Here is a 20,219-nt window from a genome sequence, read left to right on the forward strand (position 1 = left end):
GCAAACACTTTTTCACACCACTGTATACCAAGTCCAGTTGCACTTGATTCAACTCCTTTGGATAACCATGACCTGGATGAATGAGAACATTCACAGGCAGTACATTATAATGTACACCTGAAGCAGCACAGCATTTTGAAGGTAAAAAAAACCAAACATGCATATCGGGGTCGGACCATCTTTTCCAGTTTCGGTTTAGGATACTGCATGTGCATTGTTCCACAGCAGCATGGCTTCGCCGGGTTTTGAAAATATCCCATTTTTCAATACAGGATTTGTTTTGTTTTTATATTTGCTAATGCGTTAATGGCAAAACCTGGACAGATCCATGTAAATCGGCGCAGTGAACGATGGATGCCCGTTCTCTTTTTGGACTTATAATGTGTTCTTGTACTAAATGTTGAAGTTGCAGTTGTGCAGCGCCGTTGTGTTTTGGATGACTGCAGAAATATGTGTTCCTGTGCAAGTGGCTTTGAAATAAAAATGTTTGGACTCCATGATGCTTTTGAATTAGTGTTTTGAAGAGGCAATGTGAGACGAATAGAGGTCCAGCAAACAAATGGTAATCTACAAAAATTAGCATTTATTTACTATAAATTGTGTGGCAACAAGTTTTGTTTTTCAAGGCGAGGTCTGAGCTGTCAATACTCGTTAGTTCTGAGTCAAATGGTAAATTATTCACAGTAACCACATATCACTTAACAGTAATTTAGGACAACTGGAGCCGATAATGACAGCAGTAATTATCAGTAACAACATACCTTTTAAACACTTGGCTGTATGATACTTACACTAAGGAAAACTATTCTTTACCTTACCAAATCAAAAACAATATGCTCTATTTCACACTAAACAAATGTAGACAAACAAACAAAAAAAACAAAAACAGTATAACTTTGTAAAATTTTCTTAACCAATTTAAGCTAATGTACAGTTATATATCCCAAAATCCAGTCATATTTTAAATCCCTATCAACAAACCACAAGCAAAGACAAGTCAATGAGAACAGAGATGGAGCAGATGAGTGCCCAAAGGCACTCCTCACAAGAAATCTCAACATTTATTTTTTTTTAAACCTTGAAAATCTAGACATCTATATAGAAAATAAAGATGTTATTTGACCGAGCTTAATTTGACTTTGAATACTTTGAAAATCTCTCCCGCAACTAAGGGGACAAGCTCATCCATATGCACAATTTCATGCCCCCTGTGCATTTATGTGTGATGAGAAAATAACATTTAAATGAAAGTTTGAATAAGTGCATTATCTACATGAAAAGTAGTTACTGGTTATACCCATAAGACCTTACACAAAAAGAAACTGCTGGTATTAACCCATTTAAGTCTTTAACAGAAATTTCAAATGGACTCGGCCCACGTTTTCTCTGAGCCCTGAACACAATTCAGAAGGAATTTTCAAAATTGATCAAAATATCCGACTGAAAAAAGTGGGTTTTTTTCTTGTCACAAGGGAGTACTGTTTTGAATTAAACTGTAAAACAATGGCCAAAAATGGTAGTTAAAATAGAGACGTTATAATTTCTGTTCCAAACATGCAAGAGGCTCCTAACGTTCCTCTGTTCTACCTAACAGACTTTCTCCATTGGTTTCAATGTATTTTCAGGAATAAGGTCTGTTCACTTACATTAAACCTGGGAACTCACCTTTTTTGTGAGAACATACACCAATGGCCTAAAACTCCTTGAGTTTCATTAATTCATGACCAATGTTAGTTTAGAGACATTAGGATGCGTTTTTCCCCCTCCTTCAGGTGTTTTTTTTAAAAAAAAATTCTCTTATTGTTCACAGTAGTTGAGTTTGTATTGTGCAGCACAACTTGCATTGAATTTGAACTATACTGTACAGTGGGAACTGGGTTTCAACTGTATAGTAGCTGAATTAACGCAAAGAAAAAATAAATGTATACTTCTTCCTACTCCTTTCCGGACATACTATAACTAATAATATAATGCATATGGAGATTTGTTCACCAAGTTTGATGTATGGATTTTTTGATCACTTCAGATTATTGGCAATGGTTTATCTGCATGTTATATATCCTGCTTGTTTACATGTTAGAAATAAATCATTCATTCAGAGATGCATATGAGCCTCTTGCATGTGCATAGCAACAATTCTAATCATCTCTTCATTTCAACCACTAATTTTGGGACATTTTCTAAAATGTATATAATAACCCCCTTGTGACCAAAAACAAGAAAATGGCTGAATCTAAAACCATTTCGAACCCAAACAAGTGATTGTCAACCAATCAAAGATATACAGGTATGCTGTGCACATCTTAACATTCTTGTAGAAAACATGTGACTTACTGTACTCTCAGCTAGTTTTCAATTAAAAAAATTATCATGAATAAAAGTATGCAAATATCATTTAAATTAAACATATGTTACATGCGTGTCCAAAGCATGGCCATATAAAGTTGTCATCACTTTAAACAAATCGGAACAAATTCTGTAGCAACTTTTCTTATCATACTAGTCATTAGACTTGAGCGAATTAGCTGTCATTAAAATACATATAAACTGTGTGACATTATGTTTGAAATGTTATACCATACCTCACTTTGAGATAAAGAGCAAAAAAATAAAATAAAAATAAAAAAAAAAACGAAAAAAAACAACAAAGAAATGTAAAACAAGGAAAAAAATATCAGTGCAATGTCAGCCCTGCTGAGATGGCAAAAAGTAGAAACGTATACATGGTTGTTACACAAACGCACAACCTAAAAAAAAACCATGATAAAATAGCAACAACCCAATCATAAATGAACCATGATACTCACAAAAGGATGCAACGTGGCGTTCTCAACCAAGGCAGATAACGGTCGGTAAAAAGTTTTCTAAATAAGCCACTGACAATACACTACATGGCCAAAAGTATGTGGACCCTCAGACTTCACATCCACACGTGCTGGTTGAACATCTTATCCTAAAACCAGGGGCATTAAGATGGAGTTGGTGCCCCTATGCTTTTGGAACATGGCTTTGTGGAAGAAAATTAACACAAAACACTAAGATTTATCACTTATTCTTTATGCACATGTTTTTTTTTTATGCCTGTGTTATGTGCTGTCAGGAGATAGACATGTGCTGTCATACCACACATAGAGCTCTTGGAGAGGCCCCGAGTCTTGTTTCTATTTTCCTGTGTTTCTGAAGAAAGCAATACTTGGGTTGTACTGCTGACTCTTAGTTCTCCCTACTGTATGCATGAGTGTTTCTATAGGTTGATTGTCTTTAAGTAAGTGCCAAGGGGCTTAACATGTTAGGCGTCTTTATTGTGCAGAACCATAAAGACGCTCAGCTCTTCTCTCCTCAGTGTGAGAGATGGCTCCCTTTGACTTTTGTGCTGGGGTGTCTCTCCAACATAGCTTAATCCTCAACCCGCCAAAGTTTTGTGTATTATTTCATGATTCTTGGGTATTTGCAGGCAATTTAAATGATAGCTACAGGGATTCGCTCCCATTCAGCCACAAGAGAATTAGTGAGGTCCGGCACTGATGTTGGGGAGAAGGCCTGTCTCACAGTCCGCATTCTAACTCATCCAGGTGTTGGACGGGGTTGAGGTCAGGGCTCTGTGCAGGCCAGTCAAGTGCTTCCACACCTAATTTGACAAACCATTTCTTTTATGGACCTCTCTTTGTGGACAGGGGCATTGTCATGCTGATACAGGCAAGGGCCTTCCCCAAATTGTTGCCACAAAGTTGGAAGCACACAATTCTCTAGTATGTTATTGTATGCTGTAGAATTAAGATTTCCCTTCACTGGAACCAAGTGGCCTGAGCTGTTGTTACTCCCGAGACGTTTCCACTTCACAATAATAGACTTACAGTTGACTGGGGCAGATCTAGCAGGGCAGGAATTTGACCAACTGACTTGTTGGAAAAGTGGCATCCTGTAACAGTGCCACGTCAAAAGTCAAGGAGCTCTGCCATATGACCCATTTTACTGCTAATGTTTGTCTATGAAGATTGCATAGCGGTGTGCTTGATTTTATACATCTACCAAATAGTCAAAACCATAAAAGTGTCCACATACTTTTGGCCATATAGCGTACTTTAACAAAAATGTCTTCCTTAGGAAATATATATATTTAGAAAATAAAAAGTCAGACCACACCTAATGAATAAGTTAAAAATAACTATGTAAACAATATAGAATCAATAGCTGCTCCAAGTATGGTGTGGGTCATCAATGGAATCTGTACTTTCGTGCAGGTTTTAGGCTGACATATGTCTTTTTCATGTCATCAGCCTCTTCTTTCTTCACAAGCTGATATCGCTCTCCTTTCGTGGTCACCACCTGATTACTATGGTATCGAACTAGTTTCTTTGGGGCCTGTAGAGTTCCAAAGTTATACACATTTTAATAGGAGTGCTTGCTTAAGCAAGAATGCTTACCATCTATATCATTATGTAGTGCATTTTCTTGGCACTTCAGATATCAATGCCATTCAACTTTATATATGTTAAGCATTTCAAAGCTTCTTATTTGACAATTCACATGTAAACAAGTGTCATATTTGAAAGTTCAGTTTCTATTGTTGGATTATTTAAAAGGACCAGTGTGTAGGATTTAGGGGGATCTATTAGCAGAAATGGAATATTCATAACTATGAATCGTTGTGTTTTTGTTAGCTTAGAATGAGCCCTTCATATCTACATTGGGAGCGGGTCCTCTTCCACGGAGCCCGCCATGTTTCTACAGTAGCCCAGAACCAAACACTGGCTCTAGAGAGGGCCCTTCACGTTTTAGGTGCTATGCAAATGTTGTCTTGGGCATGCTTAGCCAGGTTAGATGCTGGCAGACAGGCTGTAAAAGCTGCTCACAATACAATTTCTAAATTCATCTATCCAAAGGAACCTCATCACTTGACATTATGGTTACTCGATGTGGTTGTAAAATGACATTTTGGAAGTAGCTACTGGCACCTGAAGGCCACCATACGTTCTCCAGTTGGTTGCAATCTGCAACCTCACCGCTAGATGCCACTAAATCTTAACCACTGGTCCTTAAGAAAAAAGCTTGTAGCAGCTCATTTTAAAAGGATGTTGTCTGGGAGGACTTTCCTGGTAAAAATTATGAGGTCTCTGTAGGACAGGGTTTCCCAATCCAGTCCTCAAGGACCCCCTATCCTGCAGATTGTCACTGTAACCCTGCATAGGTAACCCTGCTTGTACTTACTCAACATGTCTGTGAATGTTCTCATTCATCCAGGTCATGGTTATCCAAAGGAGTTGAATCAAGTGCAACTAGACTTGGTATATATCCAATGAAGACGTTTCGCCTCTCATCCATCTATAGCTCTGACAATGACTCCATGAGGATACATTCTGAGTCTCATCACCAGCCAGTCAGACTAGCTTCGTCTAGTCAGAAAGGCACGAACTGAGGAAGCCTCTTGGATGAGAGGCGAAACGTCTTCACGGATATATACCAAGTCCAGCTGCACTTTATTCAACTCCTTTGGATACTTACTCAACCAATCATCTCACAGCACTTAATTATGCAAGGTTTGCAACATCTGACATAATTCATTGCTGATTGGTTGAATAACTACAAACAGGTACCTATTCAGGGTTGCAAAGACAATCGGCAGGACAGGGGGTCCTTGAGGACTGGGTTGGGAAACACTGCTGTAGGATATACGGCCTAAGGCAGGAAGCAGCAGGTTTGAAGAAACAAAGTTGTGGCAGACCGTGCTTGCAGAGGACTTTTACCAACAGATACTACAACATCAATAGCTAAAACTGGTTCAACTAAGTTTCGAACATGCTGACAACAGCACTGGCAATTCTGTGTCATTGCAAAAGAATGACTGAAATAATCAAACGCTTATTGAAATGATCAATGTTAACATCAGTGTTACCAAGTTACCAAAACAACATTCTTCAGCACTGTAGTTTTAACCTTATTAATGCCTCTATTCAAACATTTTGTACTTCTTATACGTTTTGACACCTGCTTATTTTTGAGAAAAATCTTATAGTAGGAATGAATGGCTAAATGTTTGCAGGTTCCTTGAAGGGAGGGGAATGGTGTCACAGTGCATTCTGGGTTCCATATCCATGCCTTATAGATGTCACAATACAGTCTGAGAAAAGAGTTAACATGACGGAATTTTTCCCTTGAATAATCCTTTTTAACGGTTAGTGCTACAACACAACTGAAGCACAACTTTTTTCAGGGGTACAGATACATTTTCTTTCGCAGAAAAATTATTCCTTTATCAAATTATTTCATGGACTTAGGTTGAGTCTGGACTGGGCCCAATGTAAACGGAGTGCTTTCCCCCCCCCCCCCCCCAAGAACAAAAGTAAAGGAATTTCTTTAAGAATCTTATGATGCAGCTGCTATAAATTGGCTACAGTTAAGGTCAAAATTATCAGCCCCCAAGGAACTATGGAACATTTCCCTAAAATTCTGCCCAATGTTTGCATCATTCATAAAACTATACATAGAAAAACATTCATCGATGTTAAGGCACGTATTTGGTACATTTTGGAATGTACCAAATACCAAGTACCAAATAAATCTTCAGGTTTGCTTTATGCCAAATGTAGTGAAAATTGAGGTGTTCAAAATTATTAGCCCCCATGTGATTTTTTGCTTTCGAACCACACCTGAGCAATCGAATCAGCTTTCAAACCACACATGAGCAATCAATCAGCATTGAACTGTACTTAAGAGACTCCAGTGAACAGGGCTAGTGGCACTTGAACACTTGATTGAGAGGGACTACTCTTAAATTCTTGGTAAGAAGTAATTTCATCATGCCAAAAAGTAACGAAAAAAGTCCGGAACTCAGAAAGAAGATAGTGGATGCTGATCTTAAGGGGGAAGGCTATACTGCCATTTCCAAGCGTTTCACAGTGTGTAAAACAGCTGTACGTTGCATCATTGCAAAGCACAAGGAGACAAATTCTGTTAGAAACAAACCTGGGCGTGGTTGAAAGTGCAAGATTTCAAAAACTTTGGAGAGGAAAATAGTCAGTGATGTCAACAACAATCCCCAGATCTCTGCCAAGATGATTGTTGCTGAACTGGCCTCTTCTGGACTTGATGTTTCAAGGAAGACTGTTGTGAGGGCTCTTCATCCTGGTGGGCTTCGAGGTCATCGTCCAAGAAAAACTCCATTGCTCACACAGCGGCACATCAAAGCAGACTGAAGTTTGCCCGTGAACATTTGAAACATGGGCATGAGTTTTAGAAGTCTGTCCTTTGGTCTGATGAATGAGACTAAACTTGAGCTGTTTGGGCACATGGATGTTGCTTTTGTTTGGCGAAGGAAGGGAGAGGCCTTCAACCCTAAAAACAGAGTTGCCACAGTTAAACATGGTGGTGGGAGCATGATGCTGTGGGGCTGTTTTGCTGCTTCAGGCACAGGGAACCTTGTTCGGGTGCATGGGATCACGAAGAGAAAAGATTATGTTGACATTTTGAAGGATAATGTAAAGAAATCTGCTGCCACTCTAGCTTTAGGTTGCTGCTGGGTCTTCCAGCAAGACAATGACCCGAAGCATACATCCAAGTTGGTCCAAAACTTTTTGAAGGACACCAAAATCAAGGTCCTGGAGTGGCCCTCCCAGAGCCCAGATCTCAATCCTATTGAGAATCTGTGGTGGGAGCTTAAGGTTATTGTCCACGCTTGAAAACCACGCAATTTGGATGAGCTGGAGCAATTTGCCATGGAAGAATGGGCTAAGATCCCTCAAGAGACATATGCCAATCTAGTTAGGAACTACCATAAGAGGTTGTTGTCAGTTGTGAGTCAGAGAGGTTACACTATTGACTATTAATTGTCAGAGGGCTAATAATTTTGGCCTTGTCATTTTTGTTTTTTCTTGTTTCAATTCAGCGCATCAGTAAAATATCTCAAATCAAGCTTAGTGGAGATTTTGTCTTTGTTCTTTTGGAAACAATTAAACTATAAATACTTTTGGTTATGGTCATTTCCATGGAAAAGTTAAGGGTTTTGTTTGATTTCATGGAGGGAGCTAATAATTTGGACCTTAACTGTATGTCTAGCAGCTGCATTCTAAAATTCCATTAGATCCCATTCCAAAGCCCCACGCCACCCAAAGTCCCTGAAAGAAGGGGAAAAAAAGGATTTTTTCTGCAAAAGAGAATATATGCATCTTGTATGAAAAAAAGTTGGCTTTCAATTATGTCATGGAGCTAAGTGTTATTGTAAGTGCTAAGTGCTAAGTATAAGTGGTGCTAGGTGTTAAATACTTATTCAAAAGGAGAAATTCTGATTGACTCATCCCCCCCCCCCCCTCATAGAATGTTTCTTGACTTAGTGATGACTACCTGGCTGGATAATGGTCTTTTCAGACGGGGAGCGACACACCGCTTGTGTACCTGCTTGGATCCGCGGGGTCTCAATGCGCTCCTAATTTGAATAGATAGGCAGACGAGCACTCTGCGAGTAAATGCCAGATGCTCTACACGTGGTAATCATGGAGACTTCTGTGCACTACTGAATCCCTACAACTATGATAAAGCTACATATGTAAATATATCTTCTTTGGACAGTTTCAGCGTTTGAAACGCATTTGCAGCAATGATTCAGATTTTGAAAAACAGGCCAAAGACATGAAATTGAGATTTTGTGAAAGGGGTTATTCCCCAATTTTGATTGATGATGCAGTAAAAAAAAAGCCCAGTTCCAAAATCGGTCTGACCTCTTAACGAAAAATAAAAAAACTAATATGGTTAAAAACAATCCCAGACCATGCTTCATCACACAATACAGCCGCTGTGCCTCCAGGATGAAACAAACAATCAGGTCCAATTGGAAAATGATTAATAGTGATCCTCTTCTAAAGGAAATTTTCCCAAATCCACCTATGACAGTGTTCAGAAAAGCACCTTCTATAAAAGACAAACTTGTCAGGGGTTACCTGCCAGGCTCAAAAGAAAAAACATAGTTGCATAAAGACCTTTGGGGAACTTATAAGTGCGGGTCATGTAAACACTGTGTGGGTGTCATTCAGTGCAAGACATTCCTTGACCTGAAAACCCAAAAGAATACAAAACCAATGGCTTTATTAATTGTAATTCTGAGTTTGTTGTATATCGCCTACAGTGCCCATGTGGGTGCTTTTACGTAGGTAGGACAAAGAGGAAATTAAAAGAACGTTTTTCTGAACACAAATATGCAATAAGGATCAACAATGAAGATTATCCAATGGCCAAACACTATAGAGAAATACACCATAGCGACCCTTCATCCTTAAGAGTCCAGGGTATTGAGATGATAAAGAAATCTGTACGTGGGGGGATAGATTGAAAAAGTTGCTGCAGCAAGAAACTTTTTGGATCTGGAATTTTAAGGCAATGGAATATCCCGGTTTGAATGAGATAGACTATAGGCCTTTTTTATAAAAATGTCTAATTTATAGTCTACTGTCTTTCCGAGTCACTGTGAACATGTACCTTTATTGTGCTATAGTTGTGGGTGTGTGTACATTTAATCTGTGTTTTTGTTTTCTTTTTACAAAGAACTGTGTTTGGCACGTGACTGCGCTCTAGGATCTGTGTGAGGGGCGGGTCTTAGCAATTGGCTGCTTCAGATCCAATCAAGCAACTACCACCTGTGCTCTGTGCCTGCACAAAAACCATTCACTCCTGTTTTGTCTCACTATGCCCTGAAGAAGGCCCGAGCCGCTACGCGTGGGCATTTTTAGGTCCTTTTTGGATATGTCCAAGTTCCAATAAAGACATTTTAATTAAACGGAGTGCCTTGGTCAGAGAGATTTGTTCTCTTTTTCTCATCAGAAACTACTAACCTTGGACCAAAGAGCACCCAACAAAAAATATATTACTTAACTACAGAGAGTACTGAGCACGCCACTAACTCCAAACACATGCATCTTATTTTTTCTTTTTGAGTACCATTGATTACTGTCGAGATATAATACAAATGTAAAATTTTGCCAAAAATCGGCGGCTGCCTATAACTTCTTTGACTAACATCTGGTTTGAATTTTTGAAGTTTTCAATTAGCACGGTGACATTTTTTGGAGAGGAAAATAATCAGAAATAACTTGTTAGTTTTTCTATTATCAATATAAAATCTTTTGGACATTTTTAAGTGCATTTGTTTTTATATTGGCCAGAAATGATGCCCCTAAATGAGAGTATTTATAGTTAGCAGTTGAAAATAGTTTCCTTTGCTTAAACTACCTCTTTAATAATTTGTCAATAACACAGCGCTGTTGGGAAAATAGGTTTTGAATATAATAAACCTGTTTCACACAGAACTGACTTCCATCCAGGGCTATAAAGCAGAATCTCAATAGTGGATATGCAACTATTCTACTATTTAAAGCAACAGCAAGATTTTGAACACTATCATCTACTTCAATAGAACATGAACCACATACTGTTATCCATAAGAACTCAAGAATGCTCCTTATGAAATACACTGATACACCAAAACATTATGACTACTCATGGGTGAACCAAATAACGATCTTCTCCCAACGTAGGCACATGTCAAGGTCTGGGTAGAGCAGATGGTAAGCGAACAATCAGTTCTTGTTGTCGACGTGTTGGATGTAGGAGAAATAGGCAAGATTTTGACAAGGGCCAAATTGTTATGGCCAGATGATTGGATTAGAGCAGCTCTGAAATGACAAGGCTTGTGGGGTGCTCCTGGTTAGCAGTGGTAAGTACCTACCGACAGTGGTCTGAGGAGGGAAAAAACACAAACCAGCAACAAGGTGTTAGCGGCTCCACCTCACAACTAATTGATCTTGAAGGATATGCTGCTAATGGTTTGGTGCCAGATACCACAGGACACCTTCAGGGGTCTTGTAGAGTCCATGCTTCGGTGGGTTGGTGCTGGTGTGCTGCCAAAACTGTGCCGACCTGCCAAGGCATGGACTGGAGGTGGAGCCGCTGTGAATCGGACTTGTCAGTCCAGCACATTCCACAGATGCTCAATTGTATTGAGAACTGGAGAATTTGGAGGTCAGGGTAATACCTTTAACACTTAATTGTGTTCCTCAAACCATTCCTGAACAATGTATGCAGTATGGCAGGTCACATCCTGCTGAAAGAGACCACTGCCATCAGGGAATACCTTTGCCATGAAGAGGTGTAACCTGGTCTACAACGATGTTTAGGTAGGTGGCAAGTGTCAAATTGACGTCCACATGAATGGCCAAACCCAGTGTTTCCTAGCAGAACATTGCTTAGAGCATCACACTTGCTCTACTGGCTTGTCATCTTCTCACAGTGCATCCTGGTGCCATCACTTCCCCCAGGTAAAAGACACATACAAAGCCATTCACGTGATCCAAAAGAAAATGGGACTCATCGGACCAAGCAACCTTCTTCCACTGCTCCAAGGTCCAGTTCCGATGCTCGTGTGCCCATTGTGGGCACTTTCAATGGTGGACAGGGGTCATCATAGGCACTCTGACCAGTCTGCGGCTGTGCAGGTTCATATGCAGCAGGGTGTGATGCACTGTGTTGTGACACATTCCTCCCGTAAGCATCATTAACATTTTCTGGAACTTATGTCACAGTAGACTTTCTGTCGTTTCGGACCAAATTGCATAGCCTTCGTTGCCCTCGTGCATCGATAAGCCTTCAGCGCTCAACACCCTTCCACCGGTTTGTAGTTTGTTCCCCCTTGGACCACTGTTGGTAGGTACTCACCAATGCAACTGAGAGCACCCCACAAGGTTTCAGAGATGCTCTGACTGAGTTGTATAACCGAACAGTTGGCCATAACAATTTGGCCCTTGTCAAAGTCACTCAGGTTTTTACTCCTGTCCATCGCTGCTGCATCCATCACATTGACTACAAGACCTGATTGTTTGCTTACCATCTAATTTACCCAGACCTTGACATGTGCCCTTGTTTAACAACGATCAATGTTATTCGGTTCACCTGTGAGTAGTCATAATATTTTGGCTCATCAGTGTAAGATGCAAGGCACAGATAGATGCAGCCTGAAGTTACATTTCCGGTGCTTCTTACAATGTACATGTTATGGGTAAATTGATATTAACATTTGGGCAATGACAATTATCAGGTGAAATGGTATTTCAGATTGCATTAACCTGACCTAAATTGAGATATCACGTTGATGCTGAGGCACTGTTTTTATTTCAACTTTATCCACTAACCGAAGACAAAACAATAAGGTTATATTAAATGTATGCCAGTAACCAAAGACAAAATAAGCTTACATGAAATTTGTTTGGCAGGACAGTTAGCTTGTAGTTAACAGTTCATTTCAGTTTTGACTGCTTGTTTTAAGTTAGCTAGCTATAGCCAACATTTGCTAGCGGACCGTTTAGTTACCTGTCATCACCTTGCTAATATTAACTTCATTACTTGTGTAAATTTGTTTCAATACTTTGACGATTTTTGAAGCCTTTAACATTTTAACTTTTGACTTAAAATTTCCATACATCCAAACCGCTTATCCTACTCAGGGTTGCGGGGATGCAACCAGCAGTCATTGGGCGGGGAGACACCCTGGACAGGCTGCCAGTCCATCACAGGGCCCTTAAAATTTGCTTAAAATTAAAAAGGGACTTAAAATTTGCTTTATGAAATCAAGTCATTGCTGGTTGTACAAATTATAGTTACACTGTGTATGTGCAGTTACTTACATCTTTAGGGGCTACAGGCCGGTGTGTTTTTTTATCATCTTCCCGGTCTACAAGCATGTACCTGGGAGGAGGATGAGTCATAAATATGACCCTTGCAACAGACATAATAATATGGCCATTTTTTTCTCAACAATGGATACAACCAAAATTGCACTTACTTCTCAAGGATGCCCTCTTTCATCTTCTGGTCTGCCAGTGAGGACATACCCTTGCCATGGCTCACCTTAGACAACAGAATAGACAGGTTATTTTATTGTCTTTATGCTGTATTTGCCACTGATTAAAACAGAACCCAAGGCGGGTGTGGCAGACAAGAGTCAATGAGGGTACCGTCTTAAGAAAATAGAGAATTACATTGAGAGGGGAGGGACTGAGTTGGACGTCTCCTTCTATAATAAGGCGCACGGCTTCCTCCATGTCTCCCTTGGCAATAGACAGAGCACTGCGTGCTTCTGACAGGCTGCACTTGGGGAACATCTCCAGGAGGTGCTGTTCCTGGTCCTCCCACTCTGACAGTGGCACCTACAATTATCACATTCACATTCTTTCTGGTTTGCACTAATTTCAACACTACAACGGTAATAGCTATGAAGATTTCATGAAACGTATCTTAAAATGGTGTAAATTTAACAAAGTTAATGCAGAGGAGGAAGAAAAATCCATTTTCTGATAGGAGTTGGTGTAGATCAGCAATACATTTGCAGTGGCGCCCTCTGTCTGTGTATTAAGGCAGTGTGTATCCCTGGCTGCTGGTGGTCCAGTAGACATGGCTGTGAGCTTCAATGGAATCTCATTTGTCCTCGCCTTAGGCACACTATTTTCTGCATCAAATAAACAGCAAGCATAAATCTGAAAACCAGCAAACTGTAGCATGCTCCCCATTTAAAATGAATGAGTGTCATTGTTCTGAAAAGTGTCATGAGATCATGATCTTTTACAAGTTAAAATTGACACTCCTTTCATAAGTTTGTAAAAAAAAAAATCCCCTTGGATACAGCCCTGATACCAGAGCGATATGGGTGTAATATCAACAAGGTATCATAAAAGTATTACCTGAGCTTCGAGCTGAGGCTAGTTTTGAAGCCAAGTTGAACATCATTTCACAGACTTTGACGCTGAAATTAAAAGCACCGAAATAAGAATAGGAGATTGGATGACTAAGGAATACACTGTTCAGATATCTTTCATTTGAGATGCAGTAAAATATCTGGACCGTACAGCCCAGATAATGTTAGATGTAATTTAAATCTAATTTGGTACCAGAACCCCCTCAAAACACACAAACATTCCTCCACAGCACGTATAAAAAGAATGCAGTTATCTCTTTACCTGTCAATTTCAGCAAAACCAGGTATGTAGGCCTCCAGCATCTCAGCGAAGACCTCTACATCAAAGTTCTCTTCCACGCTCTCCTGGGAGCCAAGGTCCTCCAAGACTCCAGTGATGTAGGAAAGAAGAACTTCATCCAATGTGCTGAATCAGACAGTGAAATAGAAAATTTCCTGTGAATCAAGTGTCCGAGATTTTTGGAACAACACACTGTATTCAGTCTTTGAACGTTCAAATTCTTTTCACCAGTAAAATTGGCAAAATTCTGTAGGCTGGCAATCAAGCAAGGCAACGGAACCTTTTCATAAACTGCCATTCAGTATTGCCACTGCCACTTCGTCGAAGCATCTGTATTCCACGTTAAATAATATTTACCTGAGATCTGCATCAGGGATGAATGCCTGGATGAACTCGTGAAGTGCATCGTGGATAATTTTGTGGAGGTCCATGGTGCTCTCCTAGCTGGACGAATAAGGATAACAACTTATCTTCAGTACGACTGACTTTAAAAATCTAACACCCTATAATAAGGGTTGCCTGCCATGCACCAAATATGGCAACGCTTCCAGGCGGTGGGTTGACTGATGAAAACATTACAAAAGCTTCTCTTTACAACTCACTGGCACTGCGCTGTTGTAGGCCCTGTTGCAGTTCATAAACTACAGTGGCTGCTGCATGGTTGGTATCGCTACGCAGAATAAGGATACGTTGCTTTCGGTAGCAAGCTTGAGGATCTCACCTATTACTTCAATCAAATGACAATAAAATAAACTGACATTAGCTCTCTTCATGTTTACTTGGGGCTAGCTAGCTAGCTAGCTAACGGCGCAGCATCTACGTTTCACAAAATCACACCAAGTCATTCACTAATACTATCATATCCACTGTCTTTTGGAAGCGCTCAAGCACAAATTAATACCTGGTATTTTTGAACGTTCACACCGAACCATTAACAGGCATCCTGCAGGATGTAAGCCTATATTTGCTTGGGTAAAGCCTACATGCTAATGCCAGTCAGTGCTAAACACGGTCAGACAGTTAGTAGAGAGAGGCTAACGCTGTCTGCTAAAGAAAAAAAAAGTCGATCCGTCAATTGCCTCGATTGAACATTTTTGTCGATTTTCTCCCTAAAAATTCAACGTTCATTCATCGGAAAGGTCAACATCCAACCCTGCGCTAATCTTGTCGAGAAACAACACTGGCTCGTTGGCTAACCAGTGTTGTCTGAATTGGCTAAAGCTAGCTAGTTATCGAACCGCACCGGCCAAATCAACCTCAAATGGGCCGTGGGTTAATTTATGTCACGACAGCCTCTAGGTGAGTAAACTTACTGTGGATTAAACGTTAGAATCATGAAGCTGTTTCACAGCCCCGAAGGTATCCGGAGCGGGGCTGAATATGTTTATTATTTGCGTCACCTGTTGGCCGGCGCGATTCAAAATATCAGTACGTAATTTCCGTTCAATGTAAACACAGCCGCGTGCGCACGTCTCCCACACTTAAGATCGACAATTTTCCTAAACGAGAGGGCTCGGTCCATCAGATAACCTGAGAAACACTTTCCCTTTTTTCATTATAAACATGTCATTACAGCCCACTCAGGTTATCCATGGCAGGCTAGAGAGTAACTCCAAAACACAATCAATTTTTCACTGGATCCTTTTCAATCTGACCCACTATTATGTTTGTGACGCTTTCAGGTTGCAGGACGGACGGTTTGGTAAGGTGTCATTATGGTAAGGGTGACCCAGGGCGATTTTCCATATGCTTTAATGGGACGTGCCATTAAACTCAGCAAAGGAAAAGTATGATAGAAATGAAAGCACCAGTTCTTTAAATTGTGATTCAATGAACAACCTTGAGATGTCTTGATGCATGCTCAGTAATCCAGATTAAAAAAAAAATTTTTTTCAAAGATGGTTGAATCAGTTCATCTGGTAATAAAATGATTCAACAGATGAACTGATTCAATCTTCTTTAACCTTGAGGTGCTTGTTCTCCTCTGGTAAATCACATTTATAAGCAGTTTTCTTGAGGTTCTATTTAAATTGCAGACTACATTTGCTTAACTGTATGCAGGCTACTCTTAAAAAAAGGCATTGTAACTTATTTCAGTTTAGATGATTTGCTGGGAATTTTCATCCCGTTGCACATGTTTGGGTCCTGGCTCGGTCTTTCAACATTGGTCCAGACTTACTTCTGACTGGTAGGCTTAATTGTCGACTCTCACTTGGACATTATCTCACATCTTTTGCCAGAGCCATGCATACATAGTTGATGACTGAGGCGTTATCTGAGGCAACATCAGTGATGTCATCAGAACCCCCCTCTCAGTTACCTCTGCCTGTGTTGGTATTATAGCAGATATGTACTTATAAATCATTAATGTCTGTTCAATTGTTTCCTTGCTCCCTTCGCAGTCTCTCTTGCCAGCTGTAGTATTTCATCAAGCCTTTGCAGGAAATATGGTACACGCTGCTGATAAAACGGGTAAGAAAGATTCTCAGCTTGGCTGAACTCTGTTTCAACTCTCAGGTCATGGCCAGACAGGTGGGGCTGAGGTATCACTGTGATAGCATATACAATCTAACACAGCAAGGGACTGCATCTCATTTTTTCTTTGTGTGGTGCTGACACTTGACAACAAGAGGAGTCCACAGTCTTCATTAATGTAACTGCTAGAGAACCATGTTTTTTTTTAATGTTTACACGTTCTGATCTGTGCATATATTTAAAAGGGGCTGATGTTTTACCTGTATTTTACTTTATCTTAAACCACATACAATATGCTACTTAAGTGATAGCCTGCCAAAGGGAATGACAACTTGCAAATCAATCAGTAAATCAATGAAGTTGCATTTTATATTGCGCTTTTCTAGCCGCAACTGCCACTCAAAGCACTTTACAATTCACACACACACACACACACACACACACACACACACACACACACACACACACACACACACACCATACAACTCATCTTAAAGACTTTCCTTTTCCAGGCCTACCTCAATCCATAGATAGGCACGTCACTCTACTTGAGTGGCTAATTCTGACAATATGTAGCCGCAGACATATCTTACATGATAACTCTATCATATATGCATCTCTGCTACTTAAGAGCAACCTTAGGTCTTCATTTTGCAATTTAAGGGGAAATCCTGTTTCATTCAAAAAAAAAATCTGTCATCTTCTTGATCTTGTCTGATTAATGTAGCCCAAACAAAAACCCTTCCTCTCAAGCTAAAGCATCCAATTTATGGTGTGCCCATATACAACCTCAAACTGCTATATGAATAGTGAACAAGAGACCATGATATAGTGGTATATAAAATACTTTTGAACCAAATGATTTATTTAACAGTGTCACAATTAGTCCTAAACCACATCATCTATATTGAAAATCACCCCAGAGAAAGTATTCAGTCATCTTTCTCAAAAATGCCATTCAAGTAGGGTGCATTTGCTTGTTCCAAATTTGTTTTTGTTTTTCCTTTATTGACTAATTGACAACAAGTTGTACACGTCACATTTTTACAACACGAATGACTACAGTACAAACAAACATGCCAGGGGGGAAGGCCAAATAAAAAATAAAATAATAAAAAGGAAAAGATAAGAAAAAAATTTAAGACACAACAGCTAAGATCACAGTTCATTTACATACATATTTTACAATGAACACATGCCATTACAGTTTTTTGGGCCTTTATATTGGCACTAGAATTAATACTTTTAGGTACTGTTCAAACAGTAAAAAAAATAAAATAAAAAGGGGTCTTTTGTTTGTAAACTTGCACTTTATGTATATAGAATTTAGCTAGAATAATCAATATATTTATGATATATGCTCTTTCCTAAAATTTATTGTCAAAGGCAAAGAAAATAATACACTCATTATAAAACAATGCAAAATCCATGTATAAGGTGTCATTAATAAAATCTGAAACAGCTTTCCATAGAGTCCTAGAATAATGACAATGCCAAAAAAGATGGGGTACCTTTTTTGGATGAGCTGAGCAAAAAGAAAAACTAATATTCATATGGGCTTTACATTTCTTGAGAAAATGCTTTGCAGGGTAAAATGTATGTAACATTTTAAAGGAAACCTCTCTTATCTTATTAGTAAGTATTTGTGAGTCAATGACCACACTTTTGACCAAGGAATATTCTTCGCAAAGTTGCTCCAATAAGTAGCGGCATAAGGCTTCATGACAACCTCACTCTGAAACAAAGAGCGAATAGCTTTGCGATAATTCTTGCAGGAGGACGGTGAGAAACAAAATTTCCCACAAGGGGAATCAGCAGGATTAACCAAAAAACATCTTCTTGAACTAAACCCTTGCACAAAATTACAGAACCATTAGGAATACCATTATCAGAGCAAATTCTTTAATTGTGACAGGAAAATTGAAATGAGAGATGAATTCATTGTAGTTCATAAGATGGCCTTCCGGGGTAATCAGCTGACTCACAAAAAAGATGTTTCTGTCAAACCAATTCTTCAGAAATATACTCCTATTTTTATATAAATATCCCCATTATTCCAGATATAATAATGCTGTGGTGAGAAATTGTGCTTGTAAATTAATTTCCATGCCAATAAAGCCTGTTTGTGAAAATTTGACAGTTTAACTGGTATTTCATTTATTGTATAATTGCATACCAATAGGAAGGGGAGCCCTCCAATTTCGTTAAAAACAAATTTGGGAATGAAGTTCCACATGGAGGAGTCATTTTTCAAAAAATGCTTTAACCAGTTACTCTTAAACATGTTGTTCAAGGTAGAAGTCCAAAAAGTCAAGACCACCATTTTTGCAAGAATTGATAACTACAGATTTTCTGATGTAATGTATACGATTTTTCCACAAAAAATTAAATAGCAACTGGTCATTTTTTTGGCAGTTTTGTTATCAAGGAAAAGAGAGGATGCAACATAAACAAACCTAGAAATACCTTCAGCTTTTGATAGGAGGACACATCCCTTCAAGGACAGATCTCTTTGTAACCAGTGATTAAATGTATTTTCCGCTTTTTTAATCATTGGACTAAAATTAAGAGTGCATCTGTCTTGTTGATCCTTGGTTACAAGAATGCCTAAATAATTAACCTTTTCCTTTACAGGTATATCATCAATAGATGTCACATCACAGCTTTTTAAAGTAAATAACTCACATTTGTTTAAATTCAGAGACCTGAAGCTTTTGGAAAAAATATCAATAATTTTAACTGCAGGCTTTACCTGCAGAACATTTTTCAAGAACAAAGCTGTATCATCTGCCAGTTGGCATAATAAAATATTTCTACCTGCAGTAGAGACACCTTCTAAGTTACTTGATTTTATATAGTGACAAAAGGCTTGTGCAACAATAAGGAAGAGGTAAACAGAGACCGGACAGCCTTGGCGTATGCCTCTTTCTAGACAGAATCTTTGAGTAGTACCATCACTTAATTTCACAGAGCTGTCCCATTTGCATAGAGGGTTGTCATTGCATTGCAAAAGTATGTTCCAAATCCAAATTTTTCAATAAACAAAAAAAAAAAGAAGGGGTGCTCAACTGTGTCAAAGGCTTTGTAAAAGTCAAGAAAAAATATAAAACTGTCATCAGTAATCAGTTCAGAATAATCAATAAGATCAAAAATCAGTCTTATGTTATTGGAAATATGTATGTTACTCATACATCCAGATTGATTTTCATCTATAATTGACTCCAGAACACTTAAAAAAAAATCCTTCTCTTTGAGCTTTGTTCCAGTAGAGACTAATAAGATTTTCCAGCTCTTGTTTTACACTGCTGTGATTTAATAGGGAACTGTTCATTTTCCAGTAGGAGAATTTTTTTAACCCATATTCACCAGAGAAAAAAATAATACTAATGGTTAGTAATCTGTTAATAGTGCTGTTAAAATATTGACTGCAATACTGTCTTTATTTAAAATGTTAGAGAAAAGCCAGAAGTCTATATGTGACTGTCTGGAGCAGTCTTTATTGCTCCAGGTGTATATCCTACTATTTGGAAATTTACCCCTCCATATATCAGTTAAGTCAAATCTGCTCATAAGTAGCTTTAATGTAGATTTGGAGTTTGAGAGACGACCTGGAGGCGATCTATCAATAACCTCATCCATAATGACATTGAAGTCACCCGCTATCAGTAAGTAAGCATCAGAAAATTTCATTAACCAATAAGCCAGTATACCCTCCAAAGAATCAAGCAGCTGATC

The 20,219-nt window shown here is 39.0% G+C and overlaps 1 protein-coding gene across 1 annotated transcript; it reads right to left on the minus strand.

Annotated features, from left to right (window-relative positions):
• Nucleotides 1–563: 563 nt before the first annotated feature.
• cuedc2 (CUE domain containing 2) lies at nt 564–15,404 on the minus strand. Its single transcript, XM_056291861.1, has 9 exons — nt 15,323–15,404; nt 14,367–14,453; nt 13,992–14,135; nt 13,716–13,777; nt 13,359–13,483; nt 13,017–13,184; nt 12,821–12,885; nt 12,663–12,723; nt 564–4,362 (listed from the first exon to the last, which is right to left on the minus strand). The coding sequence occupies exons 2-9, from the start codon at nt 14,438–14,440 to the stop codon at nt 4,216–4,218; spliced, it is 846 nt and encodes a 281-aa protein (XP_056147836.1). The 5' UTR covers nt 14,441–14,453; nt 15,323–15,404; the 3' UTR covers nt 564–4,215.
• Between the last annotated feature and the right edge of the window lie 4,815 nt (nt 15,405–20,219).

Source organism: Lampris incognitus, chromosome 13, assembly GCF_029633865.1.
Source record: "Lampris incognitus isolate fLamInc1 chromosome 13, fLamInc1.hap2, whole genome shotgun sequence".
Classification (NCBI taxonomy): Eukaryota; Metazoa; Chordata; class Actinopteri; order Lampriformes; family Lampridae; genus Lampris; species Lampris incognitus.

Coding starts and splice junctions, on each gene's coding strand:
- cuedc2 (XM_056291861.1), bottom strand. CDS start 14,440: ATGGACCTCCACAAAATTATCCACGATGCACTTCACGAGTTCATCCAG. Junction 14,136..14,366: donor ATCCCTGATGCAGATCTCAG/GTAAATATTATT, acceptor TGTCTGATTCAG/CACATTGGATGAAGTTCTTC. Junction 4,363..12,662: donor GGCCTGTAGCCCCTAAAGAT/GTAAGTAACTGC, acceptor GGAACTCTACAG/GCCCCAAAGAAACTAGTTCG.